Raw genomic sequence first — 22,308 nt, forward strand, 5'->3', positions numbered from 1 at the left:
CTCAATCTCCAAAACTGCTGTGAGTGTCACTTTTACCATTTCATTTGAGAAAGCATCATATCATACTATACACACAGAAACTTTACGGCCACCTGTCAAAATAAAAGTACGGTTTAACATGTAACAGAACAATATTAGTCTTGTATTATTTTTGCACAGTATAATGTAGGTGTTTATATATTCCTATTTAAATAATTTACATAAAACAATATATGTGATAAAAAATGAATATTACAACAAGATTAACCACTTAATTGTAGAACAAAAATACTACAATTATTATTTAAACGTTTTAAACTGAATATAATTTTTCTTCCATGTATTGATTTTAACAGTAAACCTCTGTTTGTTTGCCAAAAATTAAAAGGGTTTATTTTTTCATTGGATTAAAAATAAATAAATGTTTATGCTTTCATTTGATTATCAGAAAAATAAAAACACACAAGAATTTCTAAAAAAAAAAAAAAAAAAGGCAAAAGATTGTAGAGCCCTATTGTTCAAAATGTTAAAACAGAGAGTTTTGGACTTATTTTTCCACTGAAATGAATGTTTTCGTTATTACACAAAGTAGGCTAAAGTACTGTGAAAAAAAGTAACGTGGTTACATGGTTTAATAATTTTTTGTTATTAAAATTGAAAAATTGAAGTTCCTGTTTCAAAGTTTACAGATAGATGGCTAATTTGTATGCCATTGATATGTTCAGTGTTCATGTAAACTGTTTAATAAACACTTCTGGCACTTTTTTCGAGTCTCTTCATTAGTTTTGTTTTTCCTGTAAATGATTCAATAAATACCGTACCGTGCCATTCATACTGAGGTATTACCGTACCGTGAAGTTTTGATACCGTTACATCCCTACCAAGGAATGATTCTCAGTTTGTTTTTAAGTAAAACTGAAGTTAACATTTTTTTTTCCTTGGCACAAATTAAATCAAATAATAAATTTAAATAAAATCAATATATTGTATTGTTGTTGTTTTTTTTTTTAATTAAAAATAAGTCAATTGTGTCAAAACTTTTGGCTGGTAGTGTATGTATAACATTTTTAATAAATAAATATTGAAAATAAAAATTACAGACAAAAATAAAAACATCATGATATGCAGGTAAACAAACTAATTATTTGATCCAAAGTACAGCAAAAGCAGTAAAATTGTGAAATTTTGGTACTTAAACTGCTTTCTATTTGATTATACTTTAAAATGTATTTTTTTTGTGTGATTTCAAAGCTAAATTTTCAGCATCATTACTCCAGTCTTCAGTGTCACATGATCCTTCAGAAATCATTCAAATATGCTGATTTGCTGCTCAAGAAACATTATTATTATCAATATTTAAAACAGTTGAGTCGATTTTTCAGGATTCTTTGATCAATAGAAAGAAAAGCTTGGAGTCAGTATAATGTTTTTATTTTAGAAATTAATTATAGAAATTGACTGAAATTATATGAATACTTTTATTTAGCAAGGATGCTAAATAAATTAATCAATAGTGATAAAGATATTTATAATGTTATAAAACATAAATGCTTATATTTCAGATAAATAAAACCTGAAAAAATTTACTCAGCTGTTTTCAAAATATTAATAATGTTTTTTTCAGCAGCAAATCACAATACTAGAATGATTTCTGAAAAATCATGTGACTGGAGTAATGATGCTAAAAAATTCAGCTTTGAAATCACAAAAAAAATTACATTGTAAAATATATTCAAATTTATAAAAAATATTTTAAATAGTATTTTTTTAAATATATATTTTACAGTTTTTTTGCTGTACTTTGGATCAAATAAATGCAGGCTTTTTTAGGCTTCTTAAAAAAAAATTAAAAGCTTATTGTTCAAAAACATTTGACTGATTGTGTGTGTATATATAAATATTTTGTATTATATATGTGCATATATAGCTTTTATCAAATTTCATTTCAACTAGTTATTTAAAATTAAATGAGCAACTAGCTGAAACAAAATAAGTCCAAATCTGGAAACTACTTAGACTGCAATTTTGTTGATTATTATGATTAGTTGATTATGAATTTTAATTGATATATGTGAAGTACATTTTCAATGTCACCAGCAATACTAAAATGAAATGCATAAATTGTGACATTTTTAATCAGGTGTTTATCAAAGCCAGCTTATGGCACAGAAATGCAAAATTAAATAGATTTTGGATGTCAAAAGTTTTGAATGCAAGGTCTAAGATTCGTAAACAAAAGACCACGATGCACTTTGATTGTTTGTGTGCAGATAAGGAGTTAAATCAGCTCAAATCAGTGGAAACAGACTGAGAATCACACACACACACACACACACACACGCACACAGCAGGGTCTGTGATGTAGGAGTCTCAGGAGGAAAGATGTGATTGTCTAGTGACTACCATATGCTCTTCGATAATCAATGGTTCAGTTCGATTCAAAACTCTTTGATGCCTTTCACTGTATTTTACTTCTTGCGTTAAAACCTTTTAAAACTACAAGAACTATTCATTCCACATGTAGTATCCCCTTCATACTTTCCATTTCAAAGCAAATACATAAATATTGATGATGATGATGCCAAAAGGCAGTGTTTTTATCCATATGCTCCAGTGGAAGCGCAGAGGCTGGTCTCACCTAGTTTGGCTCCTTTCTTCAATAAGGTCAGCACCACTGAGGTGTTTCTGCAGCCGATAGCGCGGTCCAGCGGCCTCATGCCACTGTAGTCCACGTGCTCGATCACGGCTCCTTTCTCAACCAGATAATGAACCTGCAAACACACACAACAACACAGATGTCTTAAATCATCAAAGTCAATCTGGGGATGGAATGAATAAATTAGAATGACAGGAAGAAGAAAACATTCCAACACAAGTTTTATAGCAAATTACACTACTGTTTGAAGTCAGAAAGATTTTATAAAATATATAAATGTAAATAATATAAAAAAATAAATTAAATTAATTAAAAGTGATGGGAAAGACATTTATAATGTTACTAAAGATTTCTATTTCAAATAAATGCTGTTCTTTTGAATGTTCTAGTTCATCAAACTACAAAAATATTAGGAATAAATTATATTTTACTATATATTCACATAACGGCTATTTCAAACTGAAACAATATTTTATTTTTTTATTGAATGTTTGATCAAATAAATGCATCATTGGTGAGCAGAAAAGACTTTCAATAACATTAAAAAAAATCTATCCGATCTTAAACCTTTAAATGGTAACGAATAAATAATTACAGTATTCATTCTGACTAATTGTGCCTTTATTTACTGCCTATATTTATTTTCTGATTTTTGAAAAAATAAAAATAATATATACACATCAAAAAGATTGATAATTCAGAAAAATACAATAATATAATAAAATTAAAAAATTAAATATAATGCTAAAATATAATAAATTAAAAGTGACAGTAAAGACAATTAATTAAAAAAATCTAAATAATGCTGTTCTTTTGAACGTATCATGGTTTCTACAAAAATATTGGGCAGCACAACTGTTTTCAACATTGATAATATTCAGAATATTAGAATGATTTAATAGATTCACATAAAACAGTTATTTTAAATTGTATTAATATTTCAAAATCACAGTTTCTGAACTGATTTCACAAATTTCACGTTCAACACAGTCAAAAGATTAATAATTCAGAAAAATGCAATAATACAATTATAATAAGTTATAAATAATAAAATAAAAACAACAAAAATATAATGATAAAATATATTAATTAATTCAGCAATTAATGTGAAAAAGAATGTGATGATTCTGGAGTAATGATGCTGAAAATTCAGCTTTGATCACAGGAATAAATCACATATTGAAATATATTCTTTTTTAAATATTTCATATTTTTACTGTTTTTGCTTACTTTGGACCAAATAAACAATATCGGTGAAAAGAGACTAAAAAAAAAACTAAAACTTTCCAACTAAACTTTTGAAAGGTACTGAATAAATAATTACGGCATTAATTTTGACTAATTATGCCTCAACTATAACATAATAAATATAGGCAATAAGTAATGTTTCATAGAATCAATTATCAATTCTTGAACTGATAAACAAATTTAATGTTCAACACAGTCAAAGAAAATCTACCATCAAAACAGATCAACTTACCCTAAACGTACACAGTAATTCTGCATCTAGATTGTTAACTCAGTCCAAACTACTGAATCTACAGTGCAAATAATCCCCGATCTCTCTTATGATCCAGTGCAACAGTCCTGAGACTTCACACATTGTATCTCTTATCAGAAAGATCCATCTGACCTCCTAAATTGTGGCTCTATGACACATTATTCACTTACGATGTCTGCGTCTCCGTAGAAAGCCGCCAGGTCCAGCGGAGTGCGTCCATTCTTGTCCGAGTGGTCGATAACCGCACCCTTCTCCACCAAAAACTGAACAACGTTCTTGTGTCCTTTTAAACACGCCCAGCTGAGCGGCGTTAACCCTTCCTTATCCACCGACGCTAAAGAGGCACCTGGGAAAACCACAGGATGTTTGTTTGAACTCTAGCTGGAAACATTCTTCTTTATGTTGCATTATGAGTATCAACAATTGCAAAAGATCATGCCCATAAATAAAGTGCATTTGCACACATCACTCACCTTTAGACAACAGGAAGTCGGCTGTGCTGAGATGCCCCTCACACGCTGCCACCATCAGCAGCGTTCGGCCCTGTTTATCACTTACATTCACATCCGCCCCATGCTGCAGTAGCAGATCTGCAATCTGAAAGAGAGACGTTCATGCATTGACCCTTAAAGACCTAGAACGTTTTTGGGGCACCTGAGGCACCTGTGCATTTCTTTGTTTTTTCAGACCTATTCTACACTGCAAAAAAAATACTTTTCTTATATTTATTTTTCTTGTTTCCTGCCAAAATATCTAATCATTCTTAAATCAAGAAGGATTTTGTTGATGAGACAAATATGTTCTTGTTTTCAAAATGAAGTGAGTTCTTTTCTTAGAACAAGCAAAATTATCTGCCAATAGGGTAAGAAAAAAAATCTTATTTATAAAAAGAAAACAACTTTTTTTTTCTCATCCCATTGGCAGATCATTTTGCTTCTTTCAAGCACTTAATTTTGAGCAGTTTTTTTTCTGAAAACAAGACAATAATTTTACTTGTCTACAAAATCCTTCTTGATTTACGATTTTTGAGATATTTTGGCTGGAAACGAGACAAAAAAATCAAAGTAAGAAAAGCATTTTTTGCAGAATTAATTAAATAATAATAATAGTTTATTTTTGGTACATTTCTTCAGAAGCATAATTTATATTTAGACTTATTTGTTGACGAGTTGTGGTCTGTGCAATAAATATTTAAAGTTCTAAACCATCTATTGTGCTTTATTGTTCCACTATAGTAATGATAATATTTATAATAATATGTTGAATTTGATAGTTGTCTCTCACGTTGTCCCACAACAACATTAAAATAGTGTAGATTAGTGTACAATGTTTTATATTTATTTAATAGTTATATTAATTTTTTTTTAAGTAAGGCAATAGTTACTTTTCCTGGTAATTAGTTACTTTTATACTACTCAGTTACTATTTGTGAGAAGTAACTAGTAACTATAACTAATTACTTTTTTTAAGGTATGTGCCCAACACTGGTACTTACACAAAAACTCCTGAAGTTTGGATTTTTTTTCTTGCGAAATTTGTATTTAGATGTTTTGTCTATATATAACATTCCCCAAGCAAGTTATAGCCACTCATTACACTGTTTTTTCAGTGAAAAACAGGCCTATTTAGTTTATTGACAATATAGACCTATCCAGAAACATTCCAGGAGTAAAGTCATAGCAGAAACAGTGTTATATAATAGCAAAAGTTACTTTTTCAGATAAATATATTCTTAATCTGAGTATAAACAATAAACAAGAACAGTGTGGGAAGGAGTGAAAACATTTGCACAAATTGTCTTGTGTAACAAAAATATAAATAGTCCAAATTATTCACAAACCACACACAAAATGAGAGAGAAATATACCGAGTGCAATAGAAAAAATAGTGCAAATAATCTTTACAAACTATACAAGAATTAGTTACATAATATAACAACCAAATAGATGGATCTGCTGGCTGTAGTCTGAATCTATTTTACCGGGACATCGCTTAGTGACGCCAAAACTCCAGTGCTTTATCCGATATCTACTGCTGTTTCATCCTTGGTTTTGGTTTGTGTTGTCAAAGGACTCTGTCGTGAGTTTTTCTGTGCTTTTTTTAAAGAATGCTGTCATGCAAATGTTATTTTGCGTTTTTTTTTAATGCACGCAAGACACACTTTACTTCACTTTGCGTTTGTTCAGATTTCCAAAGAAACATGCTAATTGGTGGTTCAAAAGACCAAAAGCTATGTTTATTGGTTGAATAGATAACAGTTTGAACCAATCTGGGCAAAGGGGTGGGACTAAGCAGTTTGGCTCAGAGGGCCGAAATACATTGGTTTGATCTGATGAATCAGTGCTGAGGAAATGTGATGACGAATCACGCTCACTACGGAGCCTCTGAATATCTAAATGAGACCAATGCGATATCACTGAAAAGAGTAGACTCTGTGCATTACGAAATTGGATTAGCGAATTTCAAAAGTTCTTAAACATTTAAGAACAATAGCTATTTTTAACCACGGGCGGCTGTCTCTGTCTTTGAGGGATGAACAATTTCTGAAGAGACATCCTGCTGTTTGAGTTGTTCAGGTGTTTTGTAGTGACTCACCTGCCAGTGTCCCTGTCGGACAGCGCAGAACAGGGCACACGCTCCTCTCCTGTTCACCTGCTGAACCTGCGCCCCCCGCTCCAACAGGAAGCTGCACACCTCCATTTTTCCCCGTCCTGCGGCCGCAGTCAGAGCTGAGAGAATAAAGAGAAATGCAGACGTGCATTATGAATTTTCAGTGAATGATTCATGCTATTTTAACTGGATATTAAAGTGGCACATATAATACAAGCAAGAGCTCTGTATGTGTAATTAATAAACTGAAAATGTTTTTTTTTTATGATGCACCCAGTGCGCTTTCGTTTGAAAATAATTTGTAAAAGCATGCAGAGGAGAATAATTATTTAATGCTATATATATATATATATAAAAAAGAATCAATAGCAGTTAATCATTTTAACTGATTAATAACAAATATCATTTACGAAGTCAAAAAATAATAAATTAATAAAACAATAAATAAAATCATACAATTATTATTATATTATAAAACATAGATAGAGAATAAATTTTTCAAAGCTATAGGAAACTAATCAAAAATAAAATAAATATTTTTTGACTTAAGAACAAATTAAATATAATTTACCAATTTGAAATAAAATAATAAAACAAATAAAATCTAATAAATTATATTTATTAATTATGAACAAAATAATAAATTATTAAACTGTATAATATAAAATAGATAGATAGAGATAATTAAATATATAATTAAATAAGACAAAGAAAAAAATAAAATACATTACATTTAAAATAGATAGACATACAATTTATTAATAAAAATAATATTTTTTTTTTATGAATTTTAAACAATTAAATATATATAAAATATTAACTTAAACTGAAAAAAATATATAAATAGTAATACAAAAAATAAATTAATATTTATTAATTATATCTATTGTTAAAAAAAAACTGAAAAAAATCATATAATAATAATTATAAAATAAAATAACATGAAATAATAAAAAAATTAATTGTAACACTTCACAGTAAGATTAATTAGTTCATTAACATTAGTTGCCATGAACGAAGAATGAACAATACGTCTACAGCTTTAGTTTAATGAATGGCTGTATTATTTCATAAACTAAGATAAATACTGTAATAAATGTATCGCTCATTGTTTGTTCATGTTAGTTCATAAATTAACAAATGATACCTTACTGTAAAGTGTTACCAAATAAATGAAGTCTAAGATCATAATTAAAGAATTTTAAATCCAAAATGTTCATACAGTATTCCAAAATAATAGTTACACTAATAATATCATAAGGATAGTAAAGGCTATGAAAATTCCAGTCACAAAATCCGATCGGATCCCTCAAGGATCATTAATTAGAGAGGAATCTCTCTGTCCTCATAAAGGACGGACTGTGTTCTGGCCAGGACATTGATGTCGGGTCTGACGGGGTCGTCTAGGACACCATGTGACTAACAGCTCTCCGCGATCTGAGCGAGATTAAAGGATCGGGACTCTACACAACCACACATCCATTTAGAGAAGATGCCCGAGCCATTAGAGAGACGTCTTTGAGAATCACAACATCCATCTGGACCCAAGAGCACTGCTTTAGGTCATTTGCACAAGAAACATGGATTGAAGCACAACTACAGAAAGAGATGCATCCTAAACTAATCAACAACACATTTTTAAGGGGTTTTATTGTTTCCAGAATTAAATTCAAGTGTTGTTTTGACTGATCTCACAGAGCTGAAGGTAATTCAGCTTTCTTTGTTGGGGTTCTTTGACTTGTGAGCTCATATACTTGTTTGTTTGAATCTCGAGAAACAAACAGGACAGAAAGGAGCCAGAACAACCTCTTTTTATAGCTGTCTGGGTCTGTGCATGCCCACAAAACAAACAACAGTGATCATTCACAGCTCAAGAACATGTCTAGGTCACTTTGGACTTCAAAAATAATAAAACACAAGAACAAATGACATTTTGTACCCATATAACCCTTTTGTCAATTATAACCTTTGTGCTGTGCCGAAAAAAACTTGACCACAATCTTTCTTTGTACCATTATATTACAAATTCTTGATGTAATCTTCTTGTAAACTTGTTTTCTTTCAGTTAGCACCGGTTTTATTTCTTTTTGGCACTGACTGATCATAGACCTCATTGACCTAAGCTTATGCGAAAAAAAAAAAAAAGTTATCCACAAAGGTATTAATACACAGCTAAGCAGCTCTTAGCTGGAGATTCATGTGTAGGTCAATGCTAACAGGTATATCTGTCTGACAGAGAAACTCATTCATCTGACAGTCACCTCTGATGCGTCTGTCTACCTCTATTTGCAACAATCACAATCTGTTTATCCATTCATTTGTTCATCTCTGTCCTTCCATCCATCCATCCGCCTATCCACCCATTCATCCGTCCATCCATGTGTCTCTGTCTTTCTGTCCGTCGATCTAACCATCTCATTCCATCCGTTCACCTATCTGTGCATCTCTCTGGCTTTCTGTCTATCCATCTATCTATTCATCCATCCATCTCTGTCTTTTTTTCTATCCATCTGTCAATTCATCCACCCATCTATCAATTTATCCATCCATCTCTGTCTTTCATTCTATCTATCCATTCATCTGTCTGTCCATCTGTTCTACCATCCATCCTTCTCTGTGTCTATCCACCCATTCATCTGTCCAACCATGTCTCTGTCTTTCTGTCCATTCATCCGTCCGCCTATCCGTGCATCTGTCTATCTCTGTCTTTCTGTCCTTCCATCCATCCATCCGTCTCTTTGTCTGTCGTTCCTTCCATCCATCCATCCATTCACCCATCTATCCATCCATCAGTGTCTTTCTGTCCATCCATCCATCCATCCATCTGTCTATCCATTAATTTGTCTCTGATTTTCTGTCCATCCATCCATCCATCCATCCATCTCTGTCCTTCCACCCATCCCTTTGTCTGTCTATCCATGTGTCCTTCCATTCATCCGCCTATCCACCTATCCATCAGTCTGTCTTTTGTCCATCCATCATTAATCTGTCCGTCTATCCATCCATCTCTGTCCTTCTATCCATCCCTTTGTCTGTCTATCATCCTTCCTTCCATCCATCCACCTATCCACCCATCTATCCATTTATCCATCAGTCTGTCTTTTGTCCATCCATCCATCCATTAAAATGTCTATCCATTAATTTGTCTGTTGTCCATCTGTTTGTCTGTCTATCCGTGTGTCCTTCCATTCATCTGCCTATTCAACCAATCCTTCCATCCATCCATCCATCCATTAATCTGTCCATCCATCATCTCTCTGTCTTTCTGTCTGTCCATCCACCCACCCATCACTCTGCTTTTCGGTCTGTTCATCCTTCCATCTGTCCGTCTAACCATCCAACCATTCATCTGTCCATCCATTTATCCGTCGGTCTGTCCATCCATCCATCTTTCTGTTTGTCTCTCCATCCATCCATCCATCCACCCACCCACCTGTCTGATCATCTATCAGTCTTTCTGCCCCTCTATCCATCCATCCATCATTCTGCTTTTCTGTCTATTCATCCTTCTAACAGTCAGTCTCTCCATCAAACTACTCGTGTAAATCTATCTATCCATCCATCTATCCGTCCATCCATCCATCTCTCTCGCTTTCTGTCTATCCATCGGTCCATTCATCTATCTATATATATGTCTGTTCATCTGTCCATCCACCCACACGTCTTTCTGTTTGTCTATCTATCTGTTTGTTCATCCATCCATCCTACCTTTCTCTAACTGTCCATCCACCCATCCATCTCTCTGTCTATCCATTTATTCATTCATTCATCTCTCTGGTTTTCTATCCATCCATCTATTTATCCATCAGTCTTTCTGTTTGTCTATCCATCTGTACATCCACCTGTCGGTTTATCCATCAGCCTTTCTGCCTATCTATACATCCGTTCATCTGCTTTTCCTGTCTATTCATCCATCCATCAATCAATTTAGCTCTCAATTATCTGTTTCCGTCTTTCAGTCCATCTATCATCTACCAACAACCTGAGTGTCTTAGCATCCATTTAATACCTTAGAAACAGCATTACAACTTTATCTGATGATAACACACAGTAATTATTTAAAGAATAGTGTTGAATGAGTTGAATGAAGGACACTCTGCAATCAGCAGAAAAAAGTTCAGCCACACATTTCAGTGCATTACTAAAAAGCATTCAGCAGAACTGCAATTTCAACAATGAAGAATCACAATTATAGGCTCACTTAACAATAACACAAAAACAAAAGCCCAGCACACTAATAAAGTTTACTCTTCTCCCAAAGCCCTTTATAATTTATCCACTGAACCCAGATTGCTTGAGATGGGGAAACGCAAGGCAAAAATGTGCATTGGAGGTCTGATAATGGAAATGACCTTCATCTGAGCTCTGTTTGTCAGCAGGACCATGCGGGTCCAGGACCAGAGAGGACTGATCCTGGCCTGAAGAGAGCACTCCGAAGAAATGAACATCTCTGCTCTTCAGATGCTGAAGGACTGCTTCTAAATAAAACAGGCGGTATCTGAGCCTAGCCCATATTTTTCTTCATATGAACTAATTTCAAAGAAATAAAATCATATTGCTTTATGCACAAGGGTTCAAATTCAGGTTTCCTTCTGTATTTCCATTTACAGTGCAAAATGGACGGACACATGGATGGATGTAAATGAGATATACATGTGTTTCTGTGTGGCCTCATATCATATCTCTGTACTATAAAGCATACTGCAGCTTTCTATCTCATACTGTAACTCAAAACTTCAGACAGATGAATGCATTTAAACACATCAACACCTGTGTTCCAATTCAATGAAACATTTATTATATAAGGCAATTAAAGTGATTAGCTCAAGGTCTTATATTTTTCTCTTTTCACATGCTTTAAGACACACAGATCTATGAGTTTTCATAATCTCTTCTGAATAATTCACTTCCATTTCTCTTTCAATGCATACAATACAGCGGTACCTCTGCCTTCACAGCGGCACATAAAGCCACTGAAGGTCACACCGGATGCGGAGCTGTGTAATTATATGAGATGAATGCCCACGTCTGACCTTAATGGACTCGTGACTGCCACATCTCAAACTCACAGTCTACAGCAGAAAAACCTTAAACTGGGCGGTAATGTATTGAATAATCATAACGTAGAGTAGTGTAGACTGCACACACACTGATGAAGACAGCTGAGTCACTCTTCACAAAGATAGTGTGTTACAAAACCCTTCAAACAGCTCCAGAGACTTCATTTAACAGACAAACGTTGGATTATTAGTGATTTACATTTGTTAACCGATACAAATGACCCCGTTCAAAAGTTTACATCCCCTTGATTCTTAATACTGTGTTGCTACCTGAATGATCCACAGCTGTGTGTTTTTGTTTAGTGATAGTTGTTCATGAGTCCCTTGTTTGTCCTGAACAGTTAAACTGCCTGCTGTTCTTCAGAAAAAGAATTCAGGTCCCATAAATTCTTTGGTTTTTCAGCTTTTTTGTGTATTTCAACTCTTTCCAATAATGACTGTATGATTTTGAGATCCATCTTTTCACACTGAGGACAACTGAGGGACTCATATGCAACTATTACAGAAGGTTAAAACGCTCACTGATGCTCCAGAAGGACAAAACATGCATTACTTTTAGACATTTAGCAGATGCTTTTAACCAAAGCGACTTAGAAAAAAAAAAAAAAATGATTATGACTATGACAAGTCTTATTTAGCCTAACGCAGTAAATGTATCAAGGTTTCTTTTTAAATTGCATAATAAATAGAAAGAAAAAGCAAGCTAGTGTTATTTATTTTTTATTAAGAAAACAAACAGTAAATAAATTAATAGAGATACAACAAGAACAGAGAAGCTAGTGTTAGTTGTCTTTTTTAAGAAAAAATTAAATCTATTAAGTAAATTAATAGAAAAAGGGCAAGTTTTTACAAAGAATAGAATTAGAATAGAGGGTCAAATAAAGATGGAAGAGATGTGTTTTTATCCGATTAAGCATTAAGAGCAGGGGTGAAAACTTTTGAACAGAATGGAGAGGTGTACATTTTTCTTATTTTGCCTAAGACTTATTTATTTTAATACTGTAAGGTACATTTACTGTACTGCCTTTCAGAAGCTACAGAAGATGCATACATGTTTCCCAGAAGACAAAATAAGTTAAATTTACCCTGATCTTCAAATTCAAAAAGTTAATGCATCATGTTTCCTTCTGGAGCATCAGTGAGCATTTGAATCTTTTGTAATAGTTGCATATGAGTCCATCAGTTGTCCTCAGTGTAAAAAGATGATCTCAAAATCATACAGTCATTGTTGGAAAGGGTTCAAATACACAGAAATGCTGAAAAACCAAAGAATTTGTGGGACTTGAAGGATTTTTCTGAAGAACAGCAGGCAGTTTAACAAACAAGGGACTCATGAACAACTATCACTAAACAAAAACACAGTTGTGGATCATTCAGGTAACAAATTCAATTATTATTTTCTCCTGTGGACTATATGGAAACATATTTTATGTGAAATATCTTATTCAGTCAGTACTACATTTTGTATCATCCCTCTTATTTTGATAAAATAACATTTTGCAGATTCTGAAAGCTTTTCAGCTTTAAAAAGGCTGAAAATACCAAAATCGTGCAAACCTACACCAGTTCGTTTCTGATGTATTTTCTGACAAAACCTCTACAAACACCTACAATTCACTGCAAGCTTCCTACCGACTGCAATTCTGACTCCTAATGGAACAGAAACAATGACACCGTGAGAGACGAGACATAAAAACATGAAGGAGAAGAACTGAACGTACCTGTTTCGCCCCATAGTGTGTCATGGGCATCAATCTGCACCGCCAGTTCATTATTCAACATCAACAAGCCCTCCAGCACCTGACAAAACACCAGCTCACATCAATCAAACACAATACTGGGACAGAACAGCAAATGAAGAATCAGATACGAGATGAAACCAGGGTCATTAAACGTCACATGTGGGTAAAAATGGGCTTTGGTGAAGTTACGCTCCAGTGGCAGGGAATTTAACGAGGAACTACAGCATGCTACATGAATAAAATTGAATTTAAGAACGAGAGTCTGACAGTCGCTCAGAGTTATTGTATTTAAATAAAACTACAATTAAAACCATAAAAAAAAATGTTACTTGAAATAAATTTGTTAAAAAAACTTAGAAATTAAAAAACTTGTTACTGACGCAACATTTAATACAAATAATACTTTAATTAAATGACAAAAAACACTAATTTAAAATAAAACTAAAATTATAAAGAAAACAAAAAATAAAATCTGATTAAAAATATCAACAAAAAATATAATAGTATATCGAAGTGCTTTACGTCTGCTCACTGAGCCTGCATTTATTTGATCCAAAATACAGCAATGTAAATTTTTTCTATGTAAAATAGCTGCTTTCTATTTGAATATATTTTAAAACCTAATTTATTTCTGTGATTTCAAAACTGAATTTTCAGCATCATTACTCTAGTCTTCAGTGTCACATGATCCATCAGAAAGGGAAAGAAATTATAGAAATTAATACTTTTTTTTATTTACATGAATATAATTGAATTTAGTAACGAGAGTCTGACGGTCGAGTTATTGTATTTAAATAAAACTACAAATAAAACCTTAAGAATATATCTTTATTTTTGTAATTTGAAATAAAATTGGTAAATGAACTTAAAAATAAAATTTAAATTAATATATATATATATATATTAATTTAAAAATGTATTAAGCAAGGATGCCTTAAATTGATCAAAAGTGATGATAAAGACATAATGTTACAAAAGATTCTATTTCAGATAAATGCTGTTCTTCTGAACTTTCTATTCATCAAAGAAACCTGAAAAAATTCTACTCAGCTGTTTTCAACATCATTATAATAATTTTTTTTTGAGCAGCAAATTAAAATATTTTATTGATTTCTAAAGGATCATTTGACTGGAGTAATGATGCTAAAAATTCAGCTTTGAAACGAGAGGAATAAATACTTTTTTAAATATATTTCAATAGAAAACAGTTATTTCAAAAAGTAAAAATCTGTAATTTGGATCAAATAAATGCAAGCTTGGTGAGCAGAAATGACTTCTTTAAAAAACATTAAAAAATCTTAAAAACTTTCACTGGTAGTGTAACACTGCCATTGCAAAAAAATGAAAAATAAAAGTAAAAATAAAATGAAATGAAATAGTGTCCTAAGGACAAAGAAATGTATTTAATAAAAATAACAGTTTCATGACTGGCTCATTTTCTTATTTCACCCACCACTGGCAAGATTAACAATAAATCTCGACTGCAGCCATTAAACTATCTGGGTTTGATCAACAGGAAGTTGAATGAATCATTCAGATTGAAACGCAGATGCTGGAACAAACTAAAAAACACAAGTGCTTCTTTCCTTCTGACCTTAGAGCCCAGCCTGTTGCTATGGCTGTTCTCCCATGGCAACTGCATCCTCGCAACTATATCTATAAGATTTACTACACTTCAAGGTCTGCGTCTTGTTTTTACTACACATCGACATTCATACGTGTGCAAGTAAGTGAGCTTGTACGCTGAAGGCAATGGAAATGTCATAGATATTGTTAGAAATTCATGTGGGTTTCCAAAATCCAATATTTGACATATTTTGTAATATTTTAGGTTTAATTATGGGTTCAGTGTTGTTGTTTTCAAACATGCCACTGCCAGACAGTTTGAGTGGAAAAAAACAAAACAAAGTAAAATGAGCTTTGAAAACACTGAATGTGAATAAAACATCCATAGCAACTCCCAAACAGTGAATAAATCAAAATCTACCGCTATAGCTGACAGTACAGAGCTGCATATTCATAATCAACTTGATTCTAACAGATAATTTATTGTGCATCTTGTGCATTTTTGACAGATGTTTTTGTCTGTGATGCTGATTTGATTTTATAAGTACAAGATGCAATTTTTTTCAGAGTATTTGTTATTAAATAACTTAACTGAAGCATTCAACACAAATTGCTGACGCACTACATTTTTTAAGTGGTTAGAAAAACAATTTGCCCTTATAAAAGTTAAACAGGCCTCTATAAATATTGTACCATAATTGAAAAGTTGTGACAGTGTGTGAACTCACATGAATGTGTCCCATACTGCAGGCTGCGATGAGGCCCTGCTGCAGGGCTTTGTTCTTCAGGCTCAGGTCCTGTTGACCCTCAGTGCTCCAGGTCAGCTCCAGCAGACACTCAATGACCTCTGAATGACCCCGCAGGGCCGCGTGTACTAGTGCACACTGGCCGCTCTTGTCCACGTGATCCACCTGACCACAAATGACAACATTAATACTGTGTAAGTGAATCAATATGCATGTAAGTAGAGTTTTGATAGGAAATGCATCTCAAATATTAGGTTTAAGATCAATAACTCTAGAGTTATCAATCAAAACTGACCTGGTTTACCTTCTTAATACCAGGGTTATAATGTAATAATAATTTTAAATAAATGAATAAATAACAATTAATAAAAAACTATAATGTTTATTGGTATTATTTCCAATATATTATTGGAATATATTATTTCCAATGCCACATTTGAAAATTAATTCGAATTTGGAATGTCAGTTAGATTAAATATATTGTTCTTGGTAAATAAAAAGTCAAATGGATTTTTAATGACACTTATATATAAATATATATTTTCAAATATAATAAAAAATAAATAAATAAATATATATATATATATATATATATATATATATATATATATATTTTTTTATATATAAATGAGTACAATAATACATGTATGTAAACCGCTACACCGCTACAACATTAATGCTTTTTAAAAGATGTCTCTTCTGTTCATTAAGGCTGCTTTTATTTGATCAAAAATACAGTTAAAATATTTAACGTGTGAAATATTTTTTAAATTTAAAATAACTGTTTTATATTTAAATATATATTAAAATGTAATTTAATTTGCATGATCAAAGTTGAATTTTCAGCATCATTACATCAGTCTTCAGTGTCACATGATCCTTCAGAAATCATTCTAATATGCTGATTTATTATCAAAGCTGGAAACAGTTGTGCTGCTTTTTTATTTTATTTTGTTTTCTTTTAAAACCTGTGATACTTTTTCAAGATTTAAAAAAAAAAAAAAAGTTAAAAAGAACAGCATTTATTCAAAATAGAAATCTGTTGTAACACAAAAAGTCTTTACTATCATTTTTTATGAATTCGACAACATATTCTTGCCAAATGAAAATATTAATTTCTTTAAAAAAAAAAATACTGACCACAAATATTTGAATAGAAGTGTACATTGCAACAAAAGATTTCTATTCTTGTAAAAATTGTAATAATCAAAGATTCCTGAAAAAAGTAAAATATAAAATATAGCTAATGATACATTGTATGGGTCAAAATGATCAATTTTTCTTTTATACCAAAAATCATTAGGATATTAAGTTAAGATCATGTTCCATGATGATATTTTGTACATTTCTTTCTGTAAATATATCAAAACTTAATTTCTGATTAGTAATATGCATTCCTAAGAAATTTGAACAACTTTAAAGGCAATTTTCTCAATATTTCGAATTTTTTGCACCCTCAGATTCCAGATATTAAAACCAAATATTATCCTATATAAACAATACATCAAAGGAAAGCTTATTTATTCAGCTCACAGATGATGTATAACTCTCAATTTCAAAACATTTACCCTTATGACTGGTTTTGTGGTTCAGGGTCACATGTAAAGTATAAAATATGTATTTGCACTGACCTTGGCTCCTCTCTTACAGAGCAGACTGACCAGCGCCAGATGACCAGCGGCCGCTGAGTAACACAAGGAACTCATGCCGTTCTCTGAAACCACGTCCACATTTGCTCCGAACTCCAGCAGCAGGCTGACCATTTCCTGATGGCCCAGGTGAGACTGGACGCAGAGGACAGGGGCGTTGTTCAACACCTCCGTACGATAGTTGACATTCGCTCCACCCAGCATCAGCAAACGGCTCACCTACAGACATACGAGACAGTTTACAGTAGGGCTGTGCAATTAATCGAAATTCAATTTAGATTTCGGCTTCAAACGATCATGAAAATACAGTAATCGAGATGAAACGATTATTGCGCCCAATGAGGCGCTTGGTGATTATTCATGTAAACCCTTGACAGTTATGTCTTAAATGATCACAAACAGTTGAGAATGAAAATACCTGGTTCCATGTGCTATCATGTGCAGTTTCACTGACCAATCAGCTTCCTTGTTCCTTGTTTGCTTACAACCAATAGATTACTCCGATCTTAAATAAACTCATACTATCCAATGGATTTGTATCTTTTACTAAACAGTGATGAATAAATATTTCTTCCTTTGGTTTAACAGCGACAACAAATAATATTCCTTCTGCCGTCTCTGTCCTTAATATTAATAAAACATAAAAATACAAAGCGAAAAATCACTCACTGCTCTTGAATGAAGGACTTTTGTAGTTTTAATAAGAAACAAAACAAAGCATGCTTAATTCTCACAGTGAAGATGCTGTTTTATTTTACATTCAAATGATTACATTCAGTTTTTGTAGTATTTTTATACTACTTTAGACTTGCATAAAATTATTCAGTATGTATCTTTTTTTCTGTTGTATTGCTATCTTTAAATTAATTAGTAATAAAAAGTTTTGGACCCAGTCGAAAAAAAAAAAAAAATCAAAGAAGTCAAAGAGGCAGAAGCCATAGAACAAGTAGAAGTTGAGGGAAATGGCTAAAAATTTTTGCAGAAGCCTTAGAAACCATAGAAGAGAAATCTAGGCATAAGCCATAGAAAAATTCGAAAAAATAGAAACCTAAGTTGAAGAGGCAGAAGCCTAAAAAAATCACTAAATAAAAATTTCAAAGAGGTCAAAAACCATAGAAGTAGAAGTCAAGGGAAATGGCGAAAAAGTCAAAGTTGAAAAAGTCGAAGAGGCAGAAGCCATAGAAACCAAAGAAGAGAAACCTAGGCAGAAGCCATAGAAAAAGTCGAAGAGGCAGAAGCTAGAAAAAAAAATTAAATAAAATTCAAAGTCAAAGAGGCAGAAGCCATAGAACAAGTGGAAGTCGAGGGAAATGGGGGAAAAAAAGTCGAAGAGGTAGAAGCCATAGAAACCATAGAAGAGAAACCTAGGCAGAAGCCATAGAAAAAGTCGAAGAGGCAGAAGCAAAAAAATAAATTAAATAAAATTCAAAGTCAAAGAGGCAGAAGCCATAGAACAATTAGAAGTCGAGGGAAATGGCGAAAAAAGTTGAAGAGGTAGAAGCCATAGAAACCATAGACGAGAAAGAGGCAGAAGCTGTATTTTTTTTCAAAGAAGTCAAAGGGGCAGAAGCCATAGAACAAGTTGAAGTCGTTCATAATTGTGTTAAATAATTGTGATTACAATATTGACTAATATATATATATATATATATATATATATATATATATATATATATATATATATATATATATATAAATAAAAAAAGCCAAAGAGGCAGAAGCCATTGAACAGGTGGAAGTCGAGGGAAATGGCGAAAAAAGTTGAAGAGGTAGAAGCCATGGAAACCATAGAAGAGAAACCTAGGCAGAAGCCATAGAAAAAGTCGAAGAGGCAGAAGCAAAAAAAAATCAAAGTCAAAGGGAACATAGAACAAGTAGAAGTCATTCATAATCGTGTTAAATAATCGTAAAAACAATATTGACTAATATATATATATATATATATATATATATATATATATATATATAATAAAAAAAGTCAAAGAGGCAGAAGCCATTGAACAGGTGGAAGTCGAGGGAAATGGTGAAAAAATTTGAAGAGGTAGAAGCCATAGAAACCATAGAAGAGAAACCTAGGCAGAAGCCATAGAAAAAGTCGAAGAGGCAGAAGCAAAAAAAAAAAAATCTAAAGTCAAAGAGGCAGAAGCCATTGAACAGGTGGAAGTCAAGGGAAATGGCGAAAAAAGCCATAGAAAAAGTCTAAGTAGAAGAAACCTAAGACAAAGTCGAAGAGGCAGAAGCTAGAAAAAAAAAAAATCAAAGAAGTCAAAGGGGCAGAAGCCATAGAACAAGTAGAAGTCATTCATAATCGTGTTAAATAATCGTAAATACAATATTGAATAAAAATATCCGTGATTATGATTTTTGCCAAAATTGAGCAGCCCTAGTTCAGAGACTGACAAATGATGTTCGAGAGCTCAAACTGTGCCTGAATCAAGAACTCCAATCATCATTTATGATTCACAAGGTATTCTTTCAGCCTCAACCAAAATCCCTAAAATAGAGAGTGATGGTTTAGAGCTGTGGGTTGTCATTTATCCTCCTCCAGCTCTCATATTGTGTCTTTCTTTGTAAAACAATGGCTCATCCTGTGTTTAAAGTTCACTAGGAACAAACTGCTGATTGGTAAAGCATGCTGATCACAATTCTCGGGCTCATCAAGTGCTCCGGCGCGCGACGACACATTGTGTCCCAGTCATTAATCAGCCTGGATTCTGCTTTGGATAAGCGGATGAATAACAAACGTTTAATCAGCAGCGGCTGCGCGGCCCCAGAGGCCCGAGAGCGCCTGGAAATGAAATTTGTTTTATTTACCAAAACCACATGAGAATGTTTAGACACCACCTTGAGGAAGAGAGAGAGAGAGATGGAGAAGAAGAGGTGAAAGATAAATGCAAAATACAGCTGCACGCAGCAATTACAGGGACAAACTCCACTGACAAGCAATTTAAAGAGTTCAAGGACGACTTATTTACACTGAGAGGAGAGAGAAACGGTGAGCTCTTAGTGGAAAAAGTGAAAACACCATGTTTAATTGAGACAGGATGAGGAGAGAAAATAATTTGTTCAAAGGTGATGAGAAAAAACTAAAATCCATCCATCCATAGCTGCTTATCCAGGATCAGGTCCAGAAAATAAAACAAAGTTAAAAAAAGAATAAACAAATAAATACAATTCATGCATACCTTAATTTACCAAAATATCTGCTTCATTTTACTTATGCAAATAAATAAATATAATTTCTTTTTTTTTTCTTATTTGTTTTCTATTATTTTGGAGTTAAATGATAAATAAATAAACATAATTTCTTATTTTTTATTTTCTTATTTTCTGTTGATTTTGACATGAAACAGGTAACTGATTTGTAGGGAAAATGTGCCATTATCACATGAAAATATTACAATGCATACCTTAATTTACCAAAATATGTGCTTAATTTTACTTATGCAAATAAATTAATTTATAAATAAATATATTTCCTTCTTTTTTTTTCTTATTTGTTTTCTGTTAATTTTGGCGTGAAATAAATAACAATAAAAAATAATACATATAATTTCTTGTTTTTATCTCCTTATTTATTTTCTGTTGATTCTAATATGAAATAAATAAATAATTGTAACTGATTTGTAGGGAAAATGTGCCAAATTATCATGAAAATGTTACAATGCATACAATGCAAAATATGGGCTTAATTTTACTTATGCAAATAAATAAATAAATAAATATTTCTTATTTTTATTGTTTTTATTGATTTTGGAGTGAAATGATAAATACATAAATATTCCTTACCTTTTTATGTTCTTATTTGTTTTCTATTGATTTTGGAGTGGAATGATAAATAAATAGATAAATAACAATAAAAAATAATAAATATCATTTATTATTTTTATTTCCTTATTTGTTTTCTGTTGATTTTGATGGTAAATAAATAAATAAATAGTTGTAACTGATTTTTATGGAAAATTATCATTTTGCTAAATCATGAAAATGTTACCTTACGTACCTTAATTTTGCAAAATATGGGCCTAATTTTACTTATGCAAATAAATAAATAAATATTTCTGATTTTGATTGTTTTTTATTGATTTTGGAGTGAAATGATAAATAAATATAATTTCTTATTTTTATTTCCTTATGTTTTCGGTTGATTTTGATGGTAAATAAATAAATAAATACATTTGTAGGGAAAATGTGCTAAATTATCATAAAAATGTTACAATGCATACCTTAATTTACCAAAATATTATTTATTTACATATGCAAACAAATAAATAATTGTGATTTTTATTGTTTTTTATTGATTTTGGAGTGAAATGATAAATAAATAGATAAATAACAATAAAAAAATAGTTATTATTTATTTATTTTTTCTTATTTGCTTTCTATTGATTTTGGAGAAAAATAATAGAAAAAAAAAATATATATATATAATTTTTATTTTTATTTACCTATTTGTTTTCTGTTTATTTTGATGATAAATAAATAATTGTAACTGATTTGTAGGGAAAACGTGCTAAATTATCATGAAAATGTTACAGTGCATACCTTAATTTACCAAAATATGGGCTTAATTTTACTTATGCAAATAAATAAATAACATTTATTTTTTATTTTCTTAATAGTTTCCTATTAATTTTGGAGTTAAATTATAAAAAAATATATAATTTAGTATTTTAAATTTTTTTCTATTGATTTTGGAATAAAATGACAGATAAATAAATAAATAACAATAAAAATAATAAATAGAATGACTTTATTTTATTTTATTATTTGTTTTATCATTTAATAAATAAATGATT

The 22,308-nt window shown here is 31.7% G+C and overlaps 1 protein-coding gene across 4 annotated transcripts in view; it reads right to left on the reverse strand.

Moving 5' to 3' along the window:
* Nucleotides 1-22,308, reverse strand: part of tanc1b (tetratricopeptide repeat, ankyrin repeat and coiled-coil containing 1b) — a 229,735-nt gene that overhangs the window by 12,134 nt on the left and 195,293 nt on the right. For all 4 annotated transcript variants that reach the window (XM_073845254.1, XM_073845253.1, XM_073845255.1 and 1 more), the window contains 7 exons: nt 17,492-17,728; nt 15,843-16,025; nt 13,528-13,606; nt 6,732-6,865; nt 4,610-4,733; nt 4,307-4,482; nt 2,618-2,750 (listed from right to left, as the gene is read on the reverse strand). In XM_073845254.1, the coding sequence (XP_073701355.1) occupies nt 2,618-2,750; nt 4,307-4,482; nt 4,610-4,733; nt 6,732-6,865; nt 13,528-13,606; nt 15,843-16,025; nt 17,492-17,728 (1,066 nt within the window). The remainder of the gene's footprint in view (nt 1-2,617; nt 2,751-4,306; nt 4,483-4,609; nt 4,734-6,731; nt 6,866-13,527; nt 13,607-15,842; nt 16,026-17,491; nt 17,729-22,308) is intronic.

This window comes from Garra rufa, chromosome 8 (assembly GCF_049309525.1).
Source record: "Garra rufa chromosome 8, GarRuf1.0, whole genome shotgun sequence".
In the NCBI taxonomy this organism is placed as follows: domain Eukaryota; kingdom Metazoa; phylum Chordata; class Actinopteri; order Cypriniformes; family Cyprinidae; genus Garra; species Garra rufa.